The 25,603-nt window shown below is 42.3% G+C and overlaps 1 protein-coding gene across 6 annotated transcripts in view; it reads right to left on the bottom strand.

The window, feature by feature from the left end:
• Positions 1-121: 121 nt before the first annotated feature.
• The window catches only part of LOC108091779 (histone-lysine N-methyltransferase, H3 lysine-79 specific), a 39,019-nt gene continuing 13,537 nt past the window's right edge, over positions 122-25,603 (bottom strand). For 4 of the 6 annotated variants that reach the window (XM_017191128.2, XM_017191131.2, XM_017191129.2 and 1 more), the window contains 7 exons: positions 10,528-11,801; positions 9,731-10,314; positions 9,371-9,546; positions 4,790-8,518; positions 4,442-4,663; positions 3,862-4,368; positions 122-1,653 (listed from right to left, as the gene is read on the bottom strand). In XM_017191128.2, coding sequence (XP_017046617.1) covers positions 620-1,653; positions 3,862-4,368; positions 4,442-4,663; positions 4,790-8,518; positions 9,371-9,546; positions 9,731-10,314; positions 10,528-10,806 — 6,531 coding nt within the window. In that variant the 5' untranslated portion in view covers positions 10,807-11,801 and the 3' untranslated portion in view covers positions 122-619. Of the gene's footprint in view, positions 1,654-1,675; positions 2,584-3,861; positions 4,369-4,441; positions 4,664-4,789; positions 8,519-9,370; positions 9,547-9,730; positions 10,315-10,527; positions 11,802-25,603 lie in introns of those variants that run through there. The other 2 variants (XR_001771415.2, XM_017191132.2) reach the window with 2 other exon arrangements.

Consider the following 25,603-nt stretch of genomic DNA (forward strand, 5'->3'; position numbering starts at 1 on the left):
TCTTCGTCGTCTTTGAAACAGGAACGGGTAAGGAATTTGAGGGTTGGTCCCAATTCAACGTGCCGAAACTGTAACAGCGAATTAAGCAATTCAATTTTTACATAAACAAAATAAGAAAGAATCGGTGTAATTAATGTAGAAATTTATTTAAAAATAATAAAGACAAAACACACTCAGCTTATGGGAAAACTAAACAGTAAATCAAATTAAATACATAATCATAAAGATTGGTACAGTAACATTGTTCATCAGCAGTTGGGTTCATTCGGGTTAAACCTTATAAACAAATACGAAAACGAGCCTAGTCTAGTTAAAATTATTAATAAAATAAAAACACAATGGTGACAGGAGAGCTGGTAAAAAGCAATAATCAAATAAAACAAGGCAATTTAAAATCTGGGCTATACAATAAGTTATCTATGCATACACAATTCGTTTAGTTAAAATTACAAAAAATCTTCATTAAATACAGTATAATTCATTCGCAGGATCCGTCCTAATCCATCGTGATCCATTTACAAATAATCTGGCTAAAAAGCAGCAAAGTATTGCATACTTTTCTGGTTTCTGGTTATCTCTCCGCTCCATTCAGCAAATTGAACTAAATTAGTTTACTAAATTAATTACTCGTTGTGGTGGTTGAGTTGTTGTTCATGTTCATGTTGTTATTGGGGGGCAGCAGCTCGCCGGTTTGGCTGCGACTGTCCATCGACCAGTCCCAGTCCTTGCCCTTTGGCCGGAATTTGGATGATTTGTGGTGGTGCTGCTGCTGGTGGTTGTAGCTGCTGTGGTGCGGTGAAGACTTCTCCTTTGGCGACTTTCCAGATTTACCGATCAGCGGTGCAGCTGCTGCTCCCACGTTATTGGGCGCTTCCAGGTTGGGCGGCCCATTGCCCGCCGCATCCGCAGCCGTGGGAGGCGCACTAGAGTTGGAGTAGGCCAGCAACTCGTCGCAGTCGTATTCCCAGTTCCTCTCGCAGAACTTCTTCTTGTAGTGCTTCTCCGAGCTGCTCTTCGACTTGCGCTGGTACTTCAGCGGTATGCCAGCCAAGTCCCCGGAGAGAGCAGGCCCACTGGCCAAGGGCGGCGTGGCCACACTGGCTGCACTGGGACTGGGGGTCCTGGGCAACCCAACATCGGACAGCGGCGGCGACTCAATGGCACTGGGATCCACCGGCGACACGGTTTTCAGGGAGCTACCAGCGTGCAGCGAGGAGGATGCCGACGACTTGATGCTACTGTCGCTGAGGTGATCGGACAGGTGGTGCTGCTGCTGTTGGTGCTGGGCCTGCAGCTGTTGCTGCTGCTGCTGCTGCTGGTGGCCGCCGCCTCCTCCGCCGCCCATGTTGTTGTGCTGGGCGTGATGGTTGTACAGGCTGTTGCTGCTGCTGCCACCGCTTCCTATGGGCAGCTCCAGTTGCGAGGAGCTGGACGAGGTGGACAAGAACGTGCGCACCGCATCCGAGTTGCTGCTGCTGTGCGTGATGCCCGAATCCGGCGACGTGTTGCAACTGATCGAAGCAGGAACCGTGTCGCCGTCGATGCTTCGCCTGGTTTTATCCAACTCAGTGCTGGCGAAGGCTACCAGGCGATCGAAACCAGAGCTGACCCGATGTTGCCAGTGGGACTCATCATCGGCGGCGATAACATCATCTGTGGAAAACGATTTGAACTCGTTAGTTGAAAGTCTTCAAAGCGTAAGACAATGGTGCTAATTTTTTTTAATTGGTTTGGGTGAGCTGGTGAGATTCGGTGGAGTTTTGGGAAGAGTCAGTGGGGAAGGGTGATAACGAAAACACTGGCGATATCGCGAAGTGTCCTAAGCTTTTCCATATTTTATATATCTTCTTGGTACAGTTGCGTTGCGCTTTGCGTGCAGGGGAATATGTTTTCGTGTTCATTTGTGTTTACGGATGTTTTTATGTGTTTTTGGTGTGGTAAATGTTGAAACAAAGGTTTTACGTAATGAAAGTAAAATAAATAAATCATAAGGAAATCATAATTAAAAAAGAAAGAAACCAATTAGGCGCAACAGAACTTACCTCATGCTCGTTAAAATTTCATTAATTTTGTTCGGGATTTTTTTTTGTTTAATTTGGTTTTTGGCATATAAGTTCTGTACTTTTAGTAGGTAAAATATTAAACTCAAAAATTAAAAGTTGTCTTTTGTAGGTTTCTGATTTGAAATCATTGTTTTTCATCAGGTTTTTTGTACTTTGCTTATTATTAACGGTTATTAGAAGTTTTCTTTCGCCCAACAACAAACAAGTTTTCGGTTTTGCTTTTCGTTTGGTTTGGTTTGGTTTGGTTTGGTTTGTTTGAGGAATTTTGAGGTATGCAAGTCAATCAATTCAATTCAATTCAATTCAATTCAATTCAGTTCAATGCAAGTCAATTCAATGCAATCGATCATTGGTTATTGGGGTACTGTGGGGCAACTACTACTACTATCGGCCAGAACATATCCGTTCAGATTCTGATTACTATGGGCAGCTGATAGTTTCGTTGGGGCAGACAAAGTCGTGCGAAGGCGACGTCTGGGATCGTAATTAGTTATAGTACGTTGCGTTGCCAAATCGTTAACTGTATGGAGTAGAGCATAATAGAAGGGATAATAAAGAAGGCTGGATAAGATGGGGCATAATTTTTGTTGGGTTTTTGGGTTGTTGGTTGTTTTTGGTTCTTAGCATTACCAATTTGCATTTGCAGTTTTTATTTTTTTTTCGAATTTTAGTAAATTGAAAATTAATTATGCATTATAATAACATTCCAGAAAGTTGCTTACTTTTTGTTTTGGTTAATTTTGAAATAAATGTTTGCTTATGGGGGTGTGTGTGTTGTATATTTATGTATAGTTTTTACAAAGAGCTTATTAGCTTTATGTGTGTGTTGTGGATGGCTCTGGATAACATATTATATATGCAGTAGATAAGATGATTGATTTGGCATGACGCGAAGAATAAAAGAGGAGCTAAATTACTTTCAGCATGTTGGATGTTGTTGGCTGTGCTTTTGTAGTCAACTATTTTTCAATATGATAAAATAATGTTGGTTGGGGGACCAACAAACAAAAACCCCCACTTAATCCTGGGAAATAAAAAATGGGTTTACATTTTCCCTACAGTAAACATAAAAACTGTACAATGTCTCCCGCTTTTGCTTTCAGTTATTATTTTCGTTTAATTATTTAATATTCGCCGTTAGTTTTCTCCAAAGTTTACAACGTGGATGTCGGAAATAAAAATACAAAAAGCTTTCAAAAATCATAACAAAATAAAAAATACAAGCTACTAAACAGATTATAGAAACAATTACAGTGAGGACTACGGAGTGCGACAGACAAAAACCAAGCAACGAAGATACACGCAACATTTAAAATAAATTGAGAAGATAAAAATAATGATAATTCGATATGCATGTTGTATTTACAATAGATAAAATGAATAAGTGTAGGTATAAATGTTATGAGTGCAGTGTTTAAAAGACATCAGCCAGAGTCAGAGTCCGAATTGGAATTGGATTCTGATTCTGAGCCGGAGCCGGAGCTGGAGCTGGAGCTGGAGGAGCTGGAATCGGAGGATGAGGAATCGCTATCGGAACCTCCGTTCTCGGCTACCAACTCCGCCTCCTCCGGCTCAGATTCGGAATCCACTTCCCGTGGCGGATCTGCTCGCTTCATGGTTAGGTCTTCCGCCACCGTTTGGGCGGCTTGTCGAGTTTGGTATTTGTGCTGGTGAAGATTATGCGGTTTTAGCGGGTGGGCTGTGGGTACGTGTGCTGGTGGTGGTGGTGCTTGCTTTGGTGCATGTTTGGGCTGTGACACCCTGGTCGAGATTGTGGCTTGGTCTACGTAAGGCTTACCATCGTCGGCGGCATTGGCATTGCGTTGTCCGCCCAAAGTGGGCGTGGTGCTGTGGCTATGACCTAGACCGTGTCCCAAGTGAGGTACCCGCATCTGCTGCTGCGCCATCTGCATGTGCTGCTGTTGCTGCTGTTGCTGCTGCTGCTGCGACTGATGGTGGTGCAGCAGTGGCTGCTGCTGCGGGTGGTGCGACAGCTGCAGCGGTCGCTCGTCGCCCAGCAGCGAATTGATCTCGGGACTCATCAGCAGCGGTGGCTCCACCAGCAACTTGCCGCTGTTGCTGTTGCTGCGACGTCCGCATGACGACGACGACGAAGAGGGCGTCGGCGAGGGCGTGGTCGCGTCGTGAGCTGGGGGCGGCGGTAGGACCTGCCCGTTGGCGTACAGGTGCGCGTGGTGCGGTGGCTGCTGCTGCTGCGTCGGCGGCGGCGGCTCGTAGTGAGCCAGTTTCGAGGGACGCGGCGCTTGCTGATGCGGCGCCAGCGGGGAGCTCCGTTTTATTCCAACTGCAAGAGAAAGCGGGAATTAAGGAAGGGCCTTTCGTATACAGATAAACCCAAAAAAAATAAAATTGCTTACTCTCCACTTTGTGCGGTGTTCCATTGAGGCCAGCAGCATGGTGATGGTAGCTGTGGGCTGGCGGCGCTTGGTGAGCATAATGGGTGGTCAGCTCCAGTCCAGGAGGCGGCCCTCCCGCCGAAGACGAGGAGGCGGCGGCGGCCGCGCGACGTTGGCGCTCCTCGGTCTCCTCCTTGTACTTCCTGGCACGCACCATGTGGTCCTGCAGTGAAGCAGCGAGACCTAAAAGAAGGATCAAGTAATTTATAGCAAACATGATTTAAAAAATACAGTATTTATTTAAAAAAATATGTTGGAATATATTGGTTCACACTACAATGAATGCTTCTCAGGGTGTCTTGAATTTACCTTCGAGTGGAGGATTGGCTCCATTGAGACGCGGTCCCCGCAAGGTGGCTGCTCCCGCTGGTCCCGTGCTCTTCGACTGCTTCTGCTGCTGCTCCTCGTGGAAGTACGCCTCGATGCTGCCCTTGAGTTCCGCGCGGGGCAGGGCCACCGGTTGGTAATCCCGTCCAGATCGAGCCGCGGCTGCGTGGCTTGCGGGCGGTGCTGTTCCTGCGTTGGCACGTGCGCCCACCTGCGCCTTCTGGACATAGGCAACGTGCGCCAAGGTGGCCAGATTGCTGTTGCCCCCTGCTGCGGCAGCTCCGCCAGCTGGTCCTCGCTCCTGGGCGTAGCTGGTGGGATGTGGCTCCTGCGATTCCTCCGACAGCGGACGCACATGCACTCGCTCCGGCCGCTGGGCGTTCAGGTTGATCAGCAGCCGGTCGCTGGAGCGCTCGTTGAGGAAGGCTCGCTCCATGAAGTTGGCGCCACTGGTGCTCATGTTGACCGCCGCGTTGATGATGCTCTGATGCGAGATCTCCAGGGTTCGCTCAATCTCCCCGTTAACCAGATCCCCGATGGTTTTGCCCGTGGTGGGCGCTCCTCCTTGTCCCGGCAGCGGGGGCGTGGCCTGCGGAGCCACGTGCTGGCTGAGCTTCTCCTGCGAGAGGTGGCGGCGCAGGGCCATCTTGGCGGGCGACACCTGCGTGTAGTCCGGCTGCGAGGAGTTGGAGCTCGGCCTGCTCGGCGGACGGATGCGGTAGCCGCCGTAGTCCGAGTTGGCGGAACTGGCCCGAGGCAGCAGCTCCAGTGGCTGCTGCTGTGGCTCCACCACCAATTGCTCCCGGCTGCTCGAACGCTGGAGATGATTGTCAGCCGGCGGCGCCTTGAACTCATTGGGATGATGCGCATGCGCATGCGGATGTGGATGCTGGTGCTGGTGCGGCACATGCTGCTGCAGACGATGCTGCTGCTGATGGTGTTGCTGTTGTTGCTGCTGCTGGTGATGATGGTGCTGCTGCTGCTGCTGCTGCTGCTGTTGCTCCTCCACCCGCATCTGCTGGCGCTGCGCTGCATGAGCCGCTGCTGCCAACATGAGCTGCTGCTGCTGGAGTTGCTGCTGCTGCTGGACCATGTAGTGCTCGTAGCTGCTGGCGCTGACGGAGCTGCGTCGCCTCTGGTATCCGAGATCCGCGGGAGTCGTCTGCTGGCCAGCTGCATACAGAGCAGCCATGTGGGAGGGAGGTGGCGGAGGTGGAGGCGGCGCTTGTCGCACCGGCGAATACTTCGGCTCCTTGGCAGCCTGATACTTGTTGCTCGATCCCGATCCCGATCCCGAACCCGGACCCTTGCCCACTGCTCCGCCGTAAGCTCCATATGGCAGATTCGCCGGCGGAGGCGGCGCCGTGGAGGCAGTTGCTCCTGCCCCAGGACCCGGCAGCGGCGGAGTGATCGGGGATATTGTCGTGTTGGCGTTCAGATGCATCAGTCCCTGCGTGGACACCGTGATGATGTTGTGCAGATTGCTGGGCAGCGACGGGGCGGCGCTCATCGCTCCAGGTTGCTGCTGCTTCGATCGCTTGGGCGCCGGACTGTGGAGCGGAGAGGGGGATGGCGAGGACTCCACTGCCTTGCTGCGCAGCTCCTGATCCTCGTTCAGCGCCGTGGTGATGATGCTCTTCAGCCGGTCCTCGAAGTTGGCCACCTTGGGCGACTCCTGTTTGCGACTCGACGAGAGTCCCGGCAACTCGCACTTGGGCAGCTGGGAGAGCTGCACCTGTTGCTGCTGCTGCTGCTGCTTCGGCGCCGGCATCAGAGTGCTGTCCTTGTAGTGGTGGCCAGGCGAGGACTTGATGCTCACCGGTGCAGAGGGAGCTGGTGGTGCTGGTGCCTCCAGAATGGCCTTGTTCTTGCCATTCACCTGGTAAGCGGGCGCCGCTGCTCCTTGGAACTTGCCGGCCTCGATTTGGCGGCAGGTCTCCACTATCTTCTGGGCGAGCACCTCGGGATTGCTCTCCTGGATCTTTCCCACCTCGGGAACCTCCGGCCACTCCTGCGAACGAGCGCGGTGCTCGCGACTTCGCCGGGAATTCTTCACGTTGTTCAACTTGTTGTTCGGAACGGTCGCGGAGTTCGCAGTGGTCGTCGAGGAGGAGGAAGTGCTGCTGGATGACGTTCCGGACGAGGCCACAATCAGGTTGGTTCCCTGCGCCAGAAGCGTCGCTGCGGTGGACCGCTCCTCCGCCGTCTTCTGCAGCACCGTGGTCTCCTGCTCGATGGTGGACACCTGGGCGTACAGTTTCTTGCGTTGGCTCAGCGTGTTGGCAATCTCCTTCAGCACCAGCTCCTGGGCGGTGGTCTCCGAGAGTTCGGGTGGCACCTCCAGCTTCACCTTGCCGTTGGCCGTGCCGCAGAGCTTCTGGTACTCAGAGAGGTTCTTCAGCTGCTTGTTGAGCAGCAGCTTCTGCTCGCCCTCGTAGAAGGTGACCTCGTTGCGCATCCTGCTGGCGGTGTGCTGCAGATCCTTGTGCCTGCCCACGATCTCCTTCGCCTGGGCAATCAGGTCGTTGGGCGAATTCACGTGGATGCCCAACTCGTTCATGCGCACCTTCAGCAAGGCCACACTGTCGTCGATCAGCACCTTGATCTGCTTGTCCAGCTGACTGGCGCGGTTCTTCAGCCTGGCCATCCGCTCCTGCTCCTGGGCAATCTGCTTCTGCACCTGCGGCACGTAGGCACTCGACTTCATGTGCTCGATCATCGAGGTGTACTGCGATCGGAACACGTCCAGGAGGATCTGCAGTGCGTAGGGCGTATCCTGCGGCGCCGCTGGGATGTCCAACTCGGTGTGCGACATGTTCTCCGTGAGCAGAGCTGTTAGCTGCTGGTCCACGGTTCCCGGAGCTGCGGGCAGCTTCTTGGTCATGGTGTCCAGCGAGGTACTCAACACCGTTTGCTTGTGCAGCGCTTCCAGACCAACGATCTTCAGGGACTTCCTGCCACGAGCCCCCTTCTTCATGCGACCTTTGCGACCTGGTCCTGCGCTGGCCGCCCTCGGTTGATCCTCCTTCGAGCTGGACTCCTTGCTGGCCACCGCTGCTGCCGCCGCTGCAGCAGCCTCTGCTTCCCTTTGCGCAGCTGCAGCGGATTTGCTGGCTATCGCAGCTTTCCTGGTCAGCTTCTTGCGCTTCTTCTGGGTGGCTGCCCTCGCCTGGCGGCCAACCGCTCCTCCTCCGCCTCCGTTGCTGCCGCCATTGCTGTTCGAGTTGTTGTTCTCCTCGTCGTCCGACTGCGAGCTCTTGCCCTTGGAACTGCACCAGTCTGACCAGACCTTCCTGGTCATCGGACCGTTCGAGGCGGAGGTGGTGTTGGTGGCCGTCGTGGTGTTCCCACCATTGCCGTTCGTCGCCTCGCCATCGCTCTCCGTGCTGCTCTCCATGTCCAGGCTGCGTTGCGGCGCTTGTTGCGGATGCTGTTGCGGATGAGGCTGCTGCTGCAGCTGCTGGCGCGTTTTCGAGGCAGCTGGTTGCCCGGTGACAACTGCTATTCCCCCACCGCTGACATTGGCCGGCGACTGCGACTGATGGCGCTGCTGATGGGCAACGTTCGCGGACGCTCCGTTCGACTGTTCCCGCTCCCGCTGGTGGTTGTTGTTGTTCGCGTGGTTGTTGCCGTTGTTATGATGGTTGTTGTGATGGTGCTGGCCAACGTTCGCCTCTCGCTTGGCCCGGTCACGAGTGGTACGGACAGTTCCTGAAACAAGAGAACGAGAAACTTAGTATGTTATAGTAGTAAAGATCTTATAAATATAATCATCATTACAACTATTGGGACCTAAATTAAATGCAAATTCTACAGCATTAATATTCCTACTTTAATTAAAAAACTTCTTTGAGTTTCAATAACGTAATGCTTGCCTTAAATACTTAACGTATTTTATTTGTTTAATTATTTAAAAGAAATTGACTTGAAATATGTATTACTCTTTTTAAAATCATCAGTGGAGCTTATACATTTTAATATCTATTATTATTAAATTCAAACTGTGGAAAACATTATACACCCTTTATAAACAACATCTTAACAAAAACTATAGGACAAGTGGATTTTAAAACTGTATCAATAAGAAAAACGAGCAGGCAAAGAAAATGGACCTCATGTACTAATAATTGGAAGGAACTTTTCAAATATCAGTCCTTAACTTAGTATAAATATCAGCTATTTATTAAAGCCACTAACGTACCTTAAATATAGTCAAATATCATTAACTCTAACTGTACAAGGTTATTTATAAGCCCTGATTAATACGAATTTGTAAAAGATTGTCCTTCAAAAATAAGAAAAGGAGTTGGTAAGAATCAGCTTTCTAGAGAAATGATATCTCGAGATTTATATACAAAAAGACAACAAATTTATATTCCCTTTCCAATAATGATTGATTGAGAAAAGAAAATAAGTAAGCCATTGACTTTGACAGCGAATGATTGATTGGGAAAATATTATGATAACGACATGACTGTTCTGAGTGTAAGGTGTATTGTTTTTTTTCAGATTAGCGATTAGTGCATCCTGTATCTCCATCGCCCATCCTCCTGCAGAACTTACCCACGCTCTCGTGATCGTTGCCGCCTTTCGTTTTCAGGCGCTGAAAGTATCGCTCCAAAATGGTGCGATCGATCACATGCAGATAATACGAAACGGGCTTGCAGGTCCAGGAAACGGAGCCCTTGAGTGGCGGAATCTCACTGACGTGCATTATAGTGCCGATGTCGCTAAGGTTTCTGCAAAAATATAGTTAAAATAAGTTAATGTTTAAGTTCGAAGAAATACAAAATACATGTTGTTCAAGGTCGCATTCTGGTTTTCACTTGTTTTATATGCTCAAGTTATTAAAAAAAATTTTTTGAAATTAATTATCTTGAACAAAAACCAGAAGTTAACCTCTTCTTTTAAACTATAACCCACCTGTCCGTAATCCGAAAGTTCAGGGGACAAAACGACTTGGAGGACACTACTCTCGCTCCGTCACGCAGATCCGCGAATCGTTCCTTGAGCTGGTGGTCCACCGTCGGCCCAAAGGCGAAGTTGTTAACAAAAACCAGCGTAGAGGAGGTGATCTTCTCGCGATGCTCATCGACCAGAAAGTCTCCCTTGATCAGCTTGTACTCGCAAAAGCGCTTTCCAAACCAACCCATGTACTGGCGGAATATCACGTCCATCCGCTCCGCATATCGCGCCGGAGTGTCGGCCTTCTCGATGCCAATGCAGGTTTTCAGGGGAAAGGATCCGGCCATCTGGAGGACCACCTGGCCCACTCCCGAGCCGAGATCGATGAACGTGTCCTCCTTGCTGACGGTGACGTGCTTGAGCATCTGCTGCACCAGCTCGTAGCTCGTCTCGCCGTAAACCTCCGGCGAAAAGGGCTCGTACTGGTTGAGTTTATCCGGATCGAGTACGGCAGCATTGTAAACTAATTGCAATATGTGTCTTAGAAGGCTAGGGTGAGCGAACTTGTTCAGGCGCTCGGCGGGCAGTGAAGTTCCTTTTTCCTGCAAAACGAATGAAAATATATTAAAGCCATGAACAAAATGTCTTATAAACAACAATAGAATACATGACAATAAAAATATTACAAGAAATAAAAATTGAAAAAATTTTATCAACTTTATTAATTGCTATTTCCAACAAGATAGTAAATTAGTACTTTCTGATATTTTATCTTGCCTTGTATTACATTTGTTTATAAATAAGGAAACACTCACCAATGCAACGATGCTGTCGACGGCCTTGTTGAAGCGATCGACCAGACCGGTCATAGTCTTATAGCAGGCAGTGTCGATTTGGTGGAGATTGGTCTCCTCGAAGGCGGATGACATCGATGGCAGTTCATCGCAGACGAACTTGATGGTGTCGATGATGTCGATGCCATTGTCGTGCTTGTCCTGTCCGTGTCCGATCTGCAGGGGCCAGGCGAAGGTGATGACTTCGGAGGATCCAGCGGGCGAGCGCAACACCAAGTCCTTGACTTGGGGTGTGGCCATATTTTTCCGCTTTCCTTAGCCACCCTTTTTTATGTTTGTCTATTTTGTTGTGTGTGTGTTTTTGGTGTGCGTGGCAAGGGGCGAGATCGGTTTTGTTTCTTTTTTTTTCGTTTTGTGGGAGTTTGTGGGGGCTCTAAAACAACGTCTGCTTTCTGTTGTTTTAGTTGATTTTGTTTTGAGATTTTTTCTTTTGATGTGGCGTTTATGGGGGTGAGTCTATGATAGATGCTAAACGATTTTATGATCAAAACTTGGCATAGGATTTGTGTGTTTCTGTCGTTTAACTTGTGTGGAGGCGTTTGCGTTTCGGTTTACGGTTTACGGTTATGTCTATGGTCTACTTTTATTGTTAATGGTACTTCTTCTGGTTTTTGTCGATGTCTTAGGAACAGTGGCAGCGTTGGGTTAATGTATTAGGCTAATAGAATAATATTATGCTTCAACTACTCTTGACGTTGCGTTTCGTGGCGTTACGTCGCGTTTGCTCTTAACGTTTCTGTTTCTGCTGCTGCTGCTCTGCTTCCTCCTCTACTTCCGTTGCGACCGCTTCTCTTTCCGGTTCCGGTTCCTCTTCGTCCCACTTCCGCTCTTCCTTCAGCAGCAGCCACAAAATACAAAAGTAACTGATGATAGTTGCGTAGTTTGATATTTTGCTGGATGTTAAGAAAACGATGCATTTTCTTCAGTGTGCGGAAACAACATCTTCCAAATGTTTTCCTTTCTCCCTAAGATTCCTGTTTCGAACTCTTCTTGCTGCTGCTGCTGCTGCTGTAGTTGTTGTTGTGCTTGCTGTTGCATTATTTATTCCCACCGTTCCGTTTCAATTCAGTGCGTTCCGTGGCACGCACTCCTTCCCAAATACCGTTGCGCATATTGCACGCGCCTCGGCCCAGCAGTTTTGGCAAGTGTTTCAGTGGAATTTGCTTTTTTGAAGCTTTTACAACACACACGCCTTTAATATATGTACAGTTTGCAAAGTGTTTTATAGTTTGAGTCTGTAACAAGAAAGAAAAGAAGAGAATGGTAAAACATAAATAGGCGAAACAATCAAAATAAAATGTTCAAACAAAAATGCGGGGTCTAAAACTTGATGATTTTTGTGGTTGGCGATTATTGAAAATGTTTTATGGTTTTCCTTGTTAAGAGATGATATAAGACAAGTCTAACTTTCAAATAAATACGCTAATTTAGATTAAGGTTATAGCTAAGTTATTTAGGTCTATAACTTAGGATTCCAAAATTTTTAAATGCCAAATAAATACATTATTAATTTCCTTATAGTGTGTTCACTGGTTTTGTTATAAAATTTTATACTGACATTTCCATGAACCTACTTTTTCTTTTAAAACAAATCTCTTATATTATTGTTTTTTAACCTGCAGAGGACCAAAATTTGCATCATAATTTCACCAGGAGATATAATATAAACTCTTTGAATTTCAAATATAACTGCAATTTATTCCCGTGTTTGGAATGCCACTGTGACATTTCATCATTGATATGCAACACCTCTTTTTATATGGGCTGTGCTGCTTATTATTTGAGTTTGGGGTGGCTTTCGTTATATTTGTTTATTATGCTAATTAGTCATGCCAGGCACGTTTCTGGGCTTTTTTAATACACTTTTTTCACTTTGTGTTTTATGTGATGCCATTCATTTTTTGCTTCTTCTATTTTTGGTGGGCGTAGACGACGCAAGTCAGCGACAATGTGACTTCATTAGCATAAACAGCGTTGACGACAGCTTTCCTCGTGGGAAGTCAAGGGGTCGGGAAAATGCCAGCCAAGGAAAATCAATAACAACCCCCAGGCCGGAGGTTCAAGTTAAAGAATGAATTAAAACGTCCGTCACTTGGGTATTTTCTAATTAAAGCCAGAGCTAAAGCCAGCGCCATGGGCATTTAAAATCACCGTTGAAAAGGCTTAGTTGCAGCTTAAAGCTTCAATGAACCCAAATAGAGAGGGAAATATCCAGTCTAGCGTTAACATTTTTGGCTAGACAAGCGCCACATTAAATTGAATGGGCTTTTGGCCTGCACACACACACACTCACACACACTGAAACCAGATATAAAGCTAAAGGTACATATGTATGTATATTCTAGCTCCGTCTGGCAACTGCAAACAAAATTGCAGTACATTATATGAACAAGTGCCGTTATGTGGCGTTCGCATCGTTGTTGTTTATGCATGCACGTGTGCGCATCCAACCAACCTCCCAGCTTCGAAATATGTATCTATACCCGTATGCGTGTGTATCCGCATCTATATACTTGCAACCATGACAGCCCCAACAGACATCCAGACAAAAGCTCCATGTGGCATCTGTCTCCCCCCGTTCATCCACCCCTTTGGCCAATGGCTCCATCGAAAACCATACATATGTATGTATATCGCCCACAGGTCGCCCATTTCGCCGGTCAAGCTGACAAACAGCACAAAAGCTATAAACAACGATTGCGGCGCAGAGACAACGACGTCAACAATTTATTGTTAATCAATAGTGGGCAATGAATTTTTTTCAGTATTTAAGCACCATCGGTCTCTTGCAGTTTAAGAGGAATGTGCGTGTGGCAATGAAAAGCTGGTGAGAACATGTCTGGTATGCAATCACAGCAGGGAGAGGAGAAAGTGATAAGGGCAGCGGGACATTTTAAAGTGCTTACCAAAAATACCTATTATTAGACTAATTTATTAGGAATGTTGTAATTTGCTGCTAAGCATTACAAAAAATTAGAAGAAAAATTGATTGTTGTTGATGTTAATTTAAAACATAAACAAATTTTAGGGGTAGTCACATTTTTGTCTCTTCCTTTTCCAATGATATTTTCATAAGTACCCCACTGCTTAATTTGAAAGACATTTTTGGTTAAGAAGGCTAAACTCTGATGGCCAAAAAAAACAAGTCCATTTAACAGACATTGAACTTCTCTTCTGACGCCATACGCACACGTTTCCAATTGCTGGCTATAACCGTATATTGCGGCTGCCAGCCAAAAATGAGAAAGCCAAATACATTTCCATTAGATACGCCCAGACAACCGACAACCAAGGTTCCCATTCTAAGGTCTATATCATCCTTTTGAGCGGTTGGCTGCTGTCTAGCCGCCAAAGAGGGATATATTTGTACATATTCTTACGAAATCCAATTGATTTTGCCAGACTCAAAATTAATGGAGGGCAGGGATATTTGTATCTACATTTAAGTTGGATCAAAATACGAAAGTGAGCGACTTTTTTTTAGGGATATTATTGACGGACTATAAAACATAGCACACACTATTTTGTAACAGATACTCAGTTTTAATTAGACGGAACAAAAATAGCACAGCTATCGGAGGCTTGACACACATTTTGCGCATATAGTATACAGAAACGCATACAGAGAAAAATTGACACAATTATGGCCCACATGGAAAACAGGTGAAGGGGGCTGTAAGGTTCAGATACCGGCACATCGCGATTTTAATCAACTTAAAACGAACATACACTTTCAACTCATTCCGCAATAACAAAATATGCCACATAACAACCAAATAGATTTAAATTACTCTTAAAACAATCTTAAAGGACAAAACTTTAATTAGATATCCATTTAAACTGAGTTTTTTCTAACAGTAAAATATATTAACATATAAAATAGCTACCGTCAAAATAGATATTTTATCAACACATTTCTTTCCGTGTAGAAACAGACAACGCCCACGCTATTATTATTATTATTCTTTTCTCTTTTTTGCAATATTATTTGCGTGTGCTGTTTTCTGAGTTTGCCTTTTCTTTTTTGTTTTATTACGCTGCCTGCCACGCTGTCTGCCTCGGTTTTAGCTCGCCCGTCTCGTTTTCTGTGTTTGCTGATATCCCAAACTAAAATAATAAAAACAAATTGCCTATAAAGTGTGAGCTATGTACCACAGTTCTGAACATAAACTTTTTTAGTGTGAGAGGGAGATAGGGTGACTAGTTTTTTATCAAGGCGGTTGTGTGTCAAGGTCAGCAATTAAAAAATTAGTCAAATACTTCTGCAGCTATATTTCTCTGTGATTTAGTCATTGAACAATTTATTTAACATTTATTTTCGACGTACAACAAAGGAATATATTCCGACTATTATTTTTTGGGTAATTTGATTTACACTTGTTGTAGAATCTATTTGGTTTGCTCGAATGGTCACGTGCTGTAATTATTGTTGCTGTTCGAAGGTCAAATTAGTTTACGCTTTGATTTCTCGTTAATTATTGCTGTAGCGCAACACAAAACATTGAGTTTTTAAGTTATATACACTTTTGTTTTTGTTTGTTTATGGGAACGCTAATTTGTATTGCTTGGCAACTAAGGCATGTGATTGCGAATGACTTTACAACACTACTTAGTTTCAACACTTTTTGTTACATTAATACTTATATTTTTCTTAGGATCAAAGTCTTACTTCTTGTTTTTCAACTGCATTGAGGTCACCCACTATCAATTCATATTTGTACGTAGTTTCGTATTGAATGTAATCATTCTTCAAGGAAAAAAAAACAAGCTTTAGTTTTTTTTTTTTTATTATTATTTTCTATAGATAAGAATTTTCTATGTGAAATATATTGTAGGAAAGCGCAACCTGTTGGCATGTCAAGCCCAATCAAATGTTTGTTCTTTGTCCATAGGCAAACAACGAAAACACTGATAAGATACGAAATTATTTGACCCACTTACAAATGCTTTTTATGAACGAACAAAATAAATACAAAAGAAATAAGCCCATGTGACATTAACCACAATAAGGGACGACGTAGCATATTTCTTTTCGTGAATTACAAACCAGGCTGCAAGTCAAACACCTGCCAGGAAGAGCGAATAAAGGAAATAAATAAAATATCGGCAGTACTTTAGTACGTGCCAGGGGGAATTCCCCTCTTATTTTTTGTATCTCCCCTTTTGAGATCCGTTTGGAAGGTCATCAATCGCATTGCTTATGTATAATGTCTTGCCCTGCGGTTTTTTAAAGAAACATCTGCGTCTGAAAGAGGGGAAGTTCAGAGCTTTTGACATGAAACGAGGTACCAACATATGCAAGATATTTACGGAGACATTTGCCATGATCGCTGGCTTGGTAGCAAGCTTTTATTGGTATTCAAATTGATTTCCTTCGGTTTGAATAGATATAAATCTATTAAAATTTATGGCCAAACCAATTATGAAAAAAACCGCTGTCCATGGATAGAAAAATAAAGAGACCTAAAGAATTTAAAACAATTTAATAAACTAAGTATTTATATTATACGTAGTATTTCTACCTGCGTATTCTTACTAGTTAGTTAAACAGCAGAAGAAGGGTTTTCCAACATACAAATATTTTACATTTTTGTTAACCACATGTCTCTTTATTTTCTTAATTCAGATGTTTCCAGCAAATAATACCAAGTCAAGAACCTTTAAATTTTTCTGATCGCCCTGTTGCCAAACTTCAGTAAAACAGACACCATTAACGCATTTTGGAGCTGCCACACCCAGAACTTGAAATGCACAAGGAATCACCAAGAGACCTAAAATAAAAAGAGGAAACAACGGCGACCCCACCCACAAAAGTTGTTTGCTTTTGCTGCCAGCAAAGGTGAACAAAAGTTCAAAAGAAGAGCACAAATTAGACAAGAGCTCTGAGGGTAATCGATTTTAAATTACCATAAAGCTCTTGCCAAAGAAATACTTTGCACTTCAAAGCAAAAGAACAGAGAGGAAACCTTAATGGATTTTCGTCTTTAAATGGTTTTAAAACTGAGAGTCGAAATTTAAAAGATGCTGGTGTTAAAAACGAACTCGATTCAAAGTTACTTAAAGTCCACCAAGTTCCCAAGTTAATCATTGAACGTCCAGAGGATGTAAAAAAATCCAAAAGCCAAACAACAATTACCTTTTGCTTCAAATTAAATTTGAATTAAATTTGTTTTGTTATAAAAATCCGATTTAAGTTTTGTGTTAAAAACTGCAAAGTTTAAATATTACCCCCAGTTTTCATGAAATGTTAAGGAAGGAAAGGTATTCGCCCTTTAAATAAGGGCTTCAGCATTATTAACAATGCTGGTAAAGCACACAAAAGAGAATGTCAGATAAGCCTCGAGCTAAATTTGCGCTTAGAAATTTCAAATTCAAGCATGTGCTTTTCATTTTTTTTGTATGGAGGAGGGTTGGAATTTTCTTGAGGCAGTATATTACCAAGGAACAATGGGTAATTTCAGAGTAAATACTTTTGGTTAACCTAAATTTATTTGGACCAAAATTAGATAAATTGTTAGCAAACAAAATTCAAAAGGCATTGCATTTCAGCTTAACGGGTAAAGATTACTTTGATTCTTATATTTTTAAACAGTAACAATCGATTGGGTGGACTGTCAGATTACATTGTGGCCATGCACGTTAGTTTGCACAGCAGAAAAATTATTTTTGTTACCTTAAATGATAAATGATAATGATAAACTAACGGCAATGTATAATTGGTAAATAACGGTTCAATTAAAAAACTAATTTTATTTGGAAAGAACATTTCAAGAGTAGAAGTCTTGGTTACCACTTATTCTATTTTAAAGTTGAACACATTTTGGTATTTCAACTTATGAATACTAATTAAGAAAGATGATTCTTAACTTTTTCAAAAGAAGGGTACTAAACAGAAGTCTCTAACAATACGGGTGGTGCATGTTTGCAGATTGGGTAATGGGTGGTTATGGGGCGGTTTATTAACACAGACGACTAGTCATCATCTCCTCTGCTTTGGCTTCTGGTTTTCTCCTCGACCCTACGACTGTATAACCTATCCTTCGGATTTTTTTTTATAATTTTTTGCGCACAGGGGTTGCTGCTGTTGATTTTCAGATTCTCGTTTCCTTTCCACTGCTCAGTGGGTGGGAAATGGAAGAGCCTGCCTCTCTTTTGGCATTAATTGCTTTATCGATTTTTGTCGAGCATTTCCCCCAAGCAAACACGGCACCCACCCACCCTCTTTTGCTTGTTGTTGTTTTTAGCACAAGGACGTGGAAAATAAAACAAAGCCTGTGAATTCCACTCGTTTTTTGCCCTCTCTTTCACTTTTTGTATGTTTCTCCCACTCTTTTCGTCTGCTTTGGTTACTGTGAATGAATGCTAAAAAGCACTGGAAAAAATGTGGAAATGGGCGGGCAAAGAAGAAAAGCCAGTGGAAAATGTGAAAAGAAAATGCACTTGCTGAATGACGCTTTGCAAAATAAAAGCGGAAAAAATGCACCTGCCGCACTTTTCAAAAAGTTCGCAAACAACGTCGAGAAAAGCAAAATAAAAGCCGCGGAGAGAGCAAAAGTAGGCCAACCCATTTCCCGCCCACTCGGAAAAACCAAAACAGCGACAGAGTTGCCATCCCAAAGACGAAAAAGAAAAAACAGAAATGCATGCAAAATGCAAAATGAGTTCAACGCCGGCAGAGAAATAACAGCTACAACTAGAGACCGCCAGGCGGCGCCTTAACAAAAACTTCTCTGTTAATGCACAAAAAACATTCCAGTAAGGCAGGAAAACTAAAAAAAAAACCGCTAGTAAAAGTGTGTGCAGGCAAAGCCCCCAAAAAACGAGGTCAACTATTTCTGCATGTGGAAAGAGGCAGGAGTAGCAGGGAGCGGGCGGCAGTCGACTGCATTTGTTTCAATTGCGTGCTTAGTTAGTAGGTTATGTTTATGTAAATTTGCATAATTACAAACACTGCACACACCACTCGATCAGAAGTAAACATAAACATGCGCGAGTATTTTCAACTTTAAATTGGTTTAAAGTTACAAAAGAAATCAATTGTTAACGGGTCAATCACTCACAAAACACATGTTGGCCGGCCTTAAAGAATTAAATATATTTTTAAAAGTTCACCAATTAAAATACCTGAATTTTAATTCAGTAATTTCTCTACCAAAAAGGTTTGGTAAAACGTTTTTGCCAAAAATGTACAATTTGATTTAATCTGATTTTAATCTTTTAATCAGTGTTGTTATGTAAAGCAGCAATTAAAATTAATAATAATACAAATTGAAAGAAAAACATATGGAAGAGGAAACAAACAAAAATAAATGGGTCACCACAAAGAAAAATCAATTAAAAATCCCTTGAAGCAATAAAATGCAATTTTTTTTGATTAGTTTACCATTTCTTTTTACTATGATTCTTATTTAAATAGCTTGCAACGCAGCGAACAGCTGGAAATGGGTCAGTAATTAAAACTCATCGCCTGCAGGCTTCAGTTGTTCAAAACTATCCCTCCGCAAAAGAAATGTCTAACTAATATGCTGAGGAAGGAAAAGAGAAGTATGCGAAGTAGACATAACCAGAGCAGAAACACAGTACGAGTGTATTAAATCAAAGCATAGTAGAAAACCCAACTAATTGAAAACTGTCGAAATGCTGCAGGGTCTTTAAGTTGAATAGACTTCCTCTTTAATGGTTATGAGGGAGGTAGGAGTACGCTATGTAAACCAGGGAAAGGAGGAACATACTATTGCAATTTAAAGAATATCTATAAAATAACTATACCCCGATAGCTAAATTGTGAATGGTTGAATATATACTTTTATTTATAAGAATACAAGTTTTTGTTGTTCAATTCCAGTTCAACTAATTTCGTTTAGCCTATTTCCGTAAAAAATAAATATTTCTTGAATTTTTTTCATGTTTTTTTTTTTTTTATATGAGTAGAAACAGACGGATTCTTTTATTAAAAGCAATTGTCTTGCAGTTTTATGATTTGTATTTTTATTTAGTTTATCTATGTATTTACATAAGAAATAAGAGTATATGTAATTAAGTTTACCAAATACAAATTCGGTTCACGTAACATGGAGTACAATGAGCCCAATCAAATTGAATCCCAGCTACAAAAGCAATTGTTGGACCCAATACCATTACTAAAACATGCTGAAAATACAAAGGAGAACCAGAAAAACTCAAAGGAAATGGCAGAATGCCTTAAATAAATAAGAGAAAAGCCTGGCTAAATTACAGAGTTAAAAGAAAATAATGTGGAGCGAAATAACAACGTAAACCGAAATCAAAAACAAAAAAAGAAAATCAACAACACAAATGAAAAGAACAGCAGCAACATGCACACCCCCGGATCGAACACAAAAAAATCAGAAGGGACAACGACGAAATTGAATGAAAACCAAGAATAGAAAGCGATGTTGCCATTTTTCACCATTCTAAGCACAGACAGGGTTGCCCTGTCACATCCAGAAGCTAGAAGCTCAAACGACCGATAAAAACAGAATGAACGACGGAGCAAAAAAAATATATAAAACAAAATAGAAATTGAAACATCCTTCCTGGGTAGCGTTTGTCAGGTTGGTGGTTGCCCAAACTACTGGTGAAATTTATATGGGAAAACCCGAACAATGGTGGCCCAGGGGGTGATTGAGCGGGTGCGGGGGTGAGTTTTCCCGACGCCAGAAGTGCAACAATTCTCAATGGTGTGTGTGGCAAAAGAACCTGCCACAAGGGTTGCGAGCCAAAAATGCTAGACTTCGGAGTTTTACCCGTGGGGATGGTGGCAGAGGTGCAATGCTCTAATGCCCGTGCAGAGAGAAAAACTGGTTGCTTACAGGAACACAGTTTGAACACAGAGCAAACATCAATATTATAATCTATGTAATAAGAAAATATTTTTTTATTTAAAAATAATTAAGGTTGGGACATGTGCCCCAAGACCAGAAAAATAACTGAAAATGTATCAAAAACTCTAGTTGAATAATCGACTTTACCGAATGGTTTATTCTAAGTGTAAGGTTATTGAAGAGTCCTACGAATATTTCCGGACAAGTAGCAAAAGCGGCGTTATAAAACCTGTCTAACGTTATTGGTAGGTTTTGGGTCGTGTGAAATGTGAACTATGGGTTTGAGGATATGGGTCTGGAGCTCAAATTTGTGCGGGAGAAAGTGGGTGGCAGCGCTCTTGAAACAGTTTTTGTTGTTTTTTCCTGGTGACATCGCCAAATAAAGTTGGGATTAGGAAGAGGGGGTTGCTTTCCGGAAGGAATGTGAGATGAAATATGGTAAAAAATGCAAATTGAAAAAAATTTGTTGTTTGAGGTTGAGACAGAAAATTTATGGTGAAACGCGCACAGAGAGAGCCATAAACTAAAGTAAAAGAAAAGTTCGTTGAGAAAATAATACAAATAAAATAGAGGAAGGCAAGCTACAAAGTAAGTTGAGAAAAGCGATTAAATTTCATGAATTATGGCTAACACACACAACTATAGTATGGCAAACTGTAAGACGAGATGAGTTACGATAGATAAAACGTAAACGAAGAGTAGAAAGTTGAATTATAAACCAGTGAAGCTGTAACTGAATGTTTGGGATAAACTGAAAAACCTTCCACTTCTTTAAATTTGTCAACATTATCATACGTTCTAACGGTTTTAATGCTTTTAAATAAAAAAAAAAATTTTATTATCAGTGCAATAAAATACGCCGAAAAAACAACAGACCCAAATAATAAACGTATATGCTAAATATGTGTTTGGATTAAGCCAACATTTTTGGGGAATGGAACAAAAGGGGAAACATTAAAGTTAAACACATAGCAGAGCAGACGTTGACAGTTCAGTTCATTGAACTGAACTTAATTAAAAATCAAGTTGAAGGTCGCTCTCTCGTTTCAGAGTGTGTGTAAATATGGGTACAAGGAAAATATGCCGACATGTACATTTGTATGTTGTTTAATTTGAATTTAAAACGTTTTCGGACTACAACAGCTTTACGCGATCAACAAAAATACATTTTAAATAAAACTGGTAATTCGGCAAAGGTCAGTGAACATAATTTACAAAAATAACAAAAAAACAAAAAAAACACGACAAGTAAAGCCCAATGCGAGAAAGAGAGAAAAGAAAAGGGGAGAGGTGAAGAGACTATCATTCCGATCGTGATCACTTCTGGGCAATGTCTCACGAGAAAACCTGTTTTAATTGAAGGCAATATTTGGTGGCTGGCTGCTGCCTGAAGTTCGGCAACAGCGCTCACGCAACAAACGAAAAAGTAAAGCAAACAAACAGTTGGCATCTCTGCGCCATCGGCAATCAGAATTTCAAACATTTTAATATGAAAAACGTGACGCAGCAACAATGAGAAGACAAGAGGAAGAAGAAGCGGCAGACAGGAACAATTGGTAAATGAAAAGACAGAAGCAGCATCAAAAAAAAGCAGCTGCTTGTGACTACACTTGCGGTCAGAATAACAAAAGACAAAGTAAAACACCTGATCAAAACCATATTTTTGGAGCTTACTCATAAATTTCGTTTTATTTTAAGAAATATGCAGATGTCAAATGTGATCTTTTGAATGGGGATATACTATTAAAGATAACGGTTAAAATGCAAATTTTTCTCATACGAAAGAAAAATGTATCTCTGATTTTAGGACGATTTGAAGGAGAATTTGATCTTTTACCCCAGCCTAGCTTTTTAGCCTAGTTTTTTAACCAGCACTGTGTAGAGATGCGCAATGATAGGCCTTAAGGCATTAGATCGACTCTTACACGGTGAGTTTTTGCGAGTGTGAAGGAGTTAAACGTGTATTTGTGACAGGTGTTCGTTCGTGCGTGTCTGTGCTTGCATCTGCGCTAGTGTTTGCATTGCGTTGGTGTCCGTGAGTGCACGACGACGTAATAGCAGCATAACTGCACCGAGTGATAGTCACGTACGCCACAACACCTCACAGTGGAACCCGAAAAACACAACCCAGCAAAACCAAAACAAACCAGACCAAACAAAACCAAATGCAGGTGTTCATTTTCGTTCGGAAAGCAAAATAAAAAAAGATAGAGAGCTTCTCAATTTCAATGCAATTCACTGCAATCGCTACTAACAAGTGTCACGTTAAATAAGGAAATGACAACAAGTTCTACTTGTCTGCTTTTGTTGACTTTGGCTCGGTTGGTTATGCAATGCATTTCGCCTTGGTATTTTTATATTGCTCCGACAACCTATTATTTATAATCATCATACGGTTTCAACTCAAGCAGCGGGAACTTAAAGGTCATTGCTTGAGGCATTTGGCATTAACTTCTCAGTGTGCGTGATTGCGTTGGGGCCACAATAATTTCAGCTTTGAACTTGGAACTCCAGCGGAATTTGGTTATTAACATAGGGTTTTTGTGTTCTCCGCGTGTTAGAATATTCTGCATGAGGTATTACAAGATGATTTTTGGTTTATTTAATTTTTGCGTGGTTTAAAGACTATTGGCTTTAATATTTTGTTTGTATTAATACGATTTTTTGTTCTTAATTTGTTTCTTCGTTTATACCTTAGAGATGGTTTTTTGGACAGTTAGTAAATATTCCGTAAGTTTTCTGCTTCAACATATTTTTTGAGCCTACATACATAAATAGATACGTTTCCTGCAACTCTGCCCTGGAATAATGGTTCATTTTTCGGGAGTTTTTAAAGACTTGTCAGTTGGCATTCCCACTTTGATTTGGCCTTAAAGGCTGGCAAGCACACCCACACAAAGGTAAATATGCCATCTCTTTCTATCCGCGTCATTCCGTCTCTTTTTCTGTCTGCGTTTTGTGGGTTTGTTGGCTTTGTCTATTGAGTGTGTTAGTGTTGGAGTTGCTGTTGGTGCAGGGAACGTGTTTTTTCAGACGACCAAAAACCGACTCGGCCTATACATAGCCCAACCAACCAAGCAAAGGCAACAACAACTACTGACTGACAAAAACCTGCAATACATTTCATGCCCTTAGGCTAAATACGTCGCCGTGTGTTTGTTGCTCATCGCCAGCATTCTCTGTGTCGCTATCTCTCTTTCCCCATTTCTGTCCCGTTCTTTGCCAACAATGTTGTTGTTGTCGCTGCTTGGCCAACGACCTTTATCACGCTTACACACACACAACCACTCATATACGGTTGCTCTTCTGCTGTTCGCTCACTCATTTTATAACCAAACAAATTACAGTACGACTTCCCAATCTCATATTTTACTAAGGCCAAATTAATTATTATATAAGCTATTTATATATTTTTTGATTAAAAACTCATTTATATTGCTGCTGGTAATGTAATAATTGTCTGTATTAGTATTTGGAAACATACTTGTCAGAGTTACATATGTATAATTAAAACAAAATTTCCGGCTTGGAAAATTTCTGTCTATCATTGTTAAATGAATTTATTACATTTTTGCTACTACAAAATATAAGTGCACTATATTCGATTTTTTTTGGCGCGATATGCTAAGGTACGACTGTAACTCCAGCTCAGTCAGACGGTTTTAGCCTTTCCTCTACTCTGCTCTTTCTCCTCGTTCGCTTTTGCTGGGGGTTGCTGCCTCGCCTTCTTCGTTCGTTTGTGCGTGACTTGCGTCCAGCCCCCTACGCCCCTTCCACCACTACTAACCCCCTTTACACCCCCGCCGGTCTTACTGAAGCGTCGTCTGCAATTTAATAATTTCGAGTTTGAGTCCCATTTGAGCCTCATTTTTGCACACACACCAATGAACGCTTAGCAACAACCTGTCTGGCCACGCTCGATTTTTTTTTTGCACGCGTTTGTTTTTTCTGGTTTTTATTTTTATTTTTCCTTTTGCCTTGGCATGTTTTCCAATTAAAGTGCAAGCGGCGGTGGCAAATTTTCAGTTTCCTCTAATGCCATCTCTTTTGCACGCACATCAACTGTCTTGTAAGAGTGTGTGTTGTAATAGCCGCTTACAATTTACCGTTATTCGCCGGTGTAATAAAAACAAGAAAAAAACAACAACAACAAATGGCAGACAACAGTTGTTTTTGTTTTATTTTTTCCGCCCATTTGACGTTTTACTTCTTCAGAACGTTTCGTGAGCGATTTTTATCGTATTTTGCACGCACAGACTAAAAACGAAGTGGCGCCATCTACAGAGGGGCGAGTTATAAAAATGCAATTTTTATACGCAACATTTTTGTATTCATTAGTTTTGGTTTTATTTTTGTGTACTCGTTCGTTGCTCTTTTATTCCACCTGAACTTGGTACCGCTTTCGTGAATCACGCGTCGCTTTAAAAAGCAGGTCAACCGCTCCCTCCTTCCATCTCGTTTCCCCCAATAAATATACATACATATGAGACATAAAAGCAAAAGCTAAAAAAACAATAATAAAATTGCCGAGCAGTGAGAATTCGCTATAAACATGCCAAGATTATTTGACACAGATTTTATTTATGTGTCAAATGGCTATAAATATTCGCAGTTTTTTATTTCTTCGTATGTTTGACGTGTACAAAAATGTAGCATTTTATTTATGATATGTTTAATGATTTCTAAAAATATTTAATGCAACTCTGCAAATAACAGTTTAGATAAATTCAAGTTTCCAATTTAAAAAAAAATTGGAAAGTATAGCACGGCTGAGTCTAATTTTCCGAGATTTGTGCTGATTTTTGCTGGTTGACTATTTTCAAATCAAAATAAAATATTTTCTTATTACTCATGATTATTATTCATTACAACGCCTAAATTTCTTATGAATCAAACTTTTTTTCTCACAGTTAACTGTGTTTTTTTGCCGATGACTAACTTTTCGAATAAAAAAATTTATATTTTTATATAACTCCATTAAAAATTCCCAAGAACTTGTGCATTAGTAAATCAAATCGATTTGCAAATTTGTGTTCGTTTTTCCTATATAAAATAAAAACAGAGCCAGACATACTGTGAACCACAAAAAGCTACACACAGTTGTTGCGATTACATGGAAAATAAAACGTGCAAATGGAAAGTAAGTAATTAACTCGTCAGACCTCTAATTATATACCCAAAACCTATTGATG

The sequence above is a fragment of the Drosophila ficusphila genome, unplaced genomic scaffold (assembly GCF_018152265.1).
Source record: "Drosophila ficusphila isolate 14025-0441.05 unplaced genomic scaffold, ASM1815226v1 contig_791, whole genome shotgun sequence".
Classification (NCBI taxonomy): Eukaryota; Metazoa; Arthropoda; class Insecta; order Diptera; family Drosophilidae; genus Drosophila; species Drosophila ficusphila.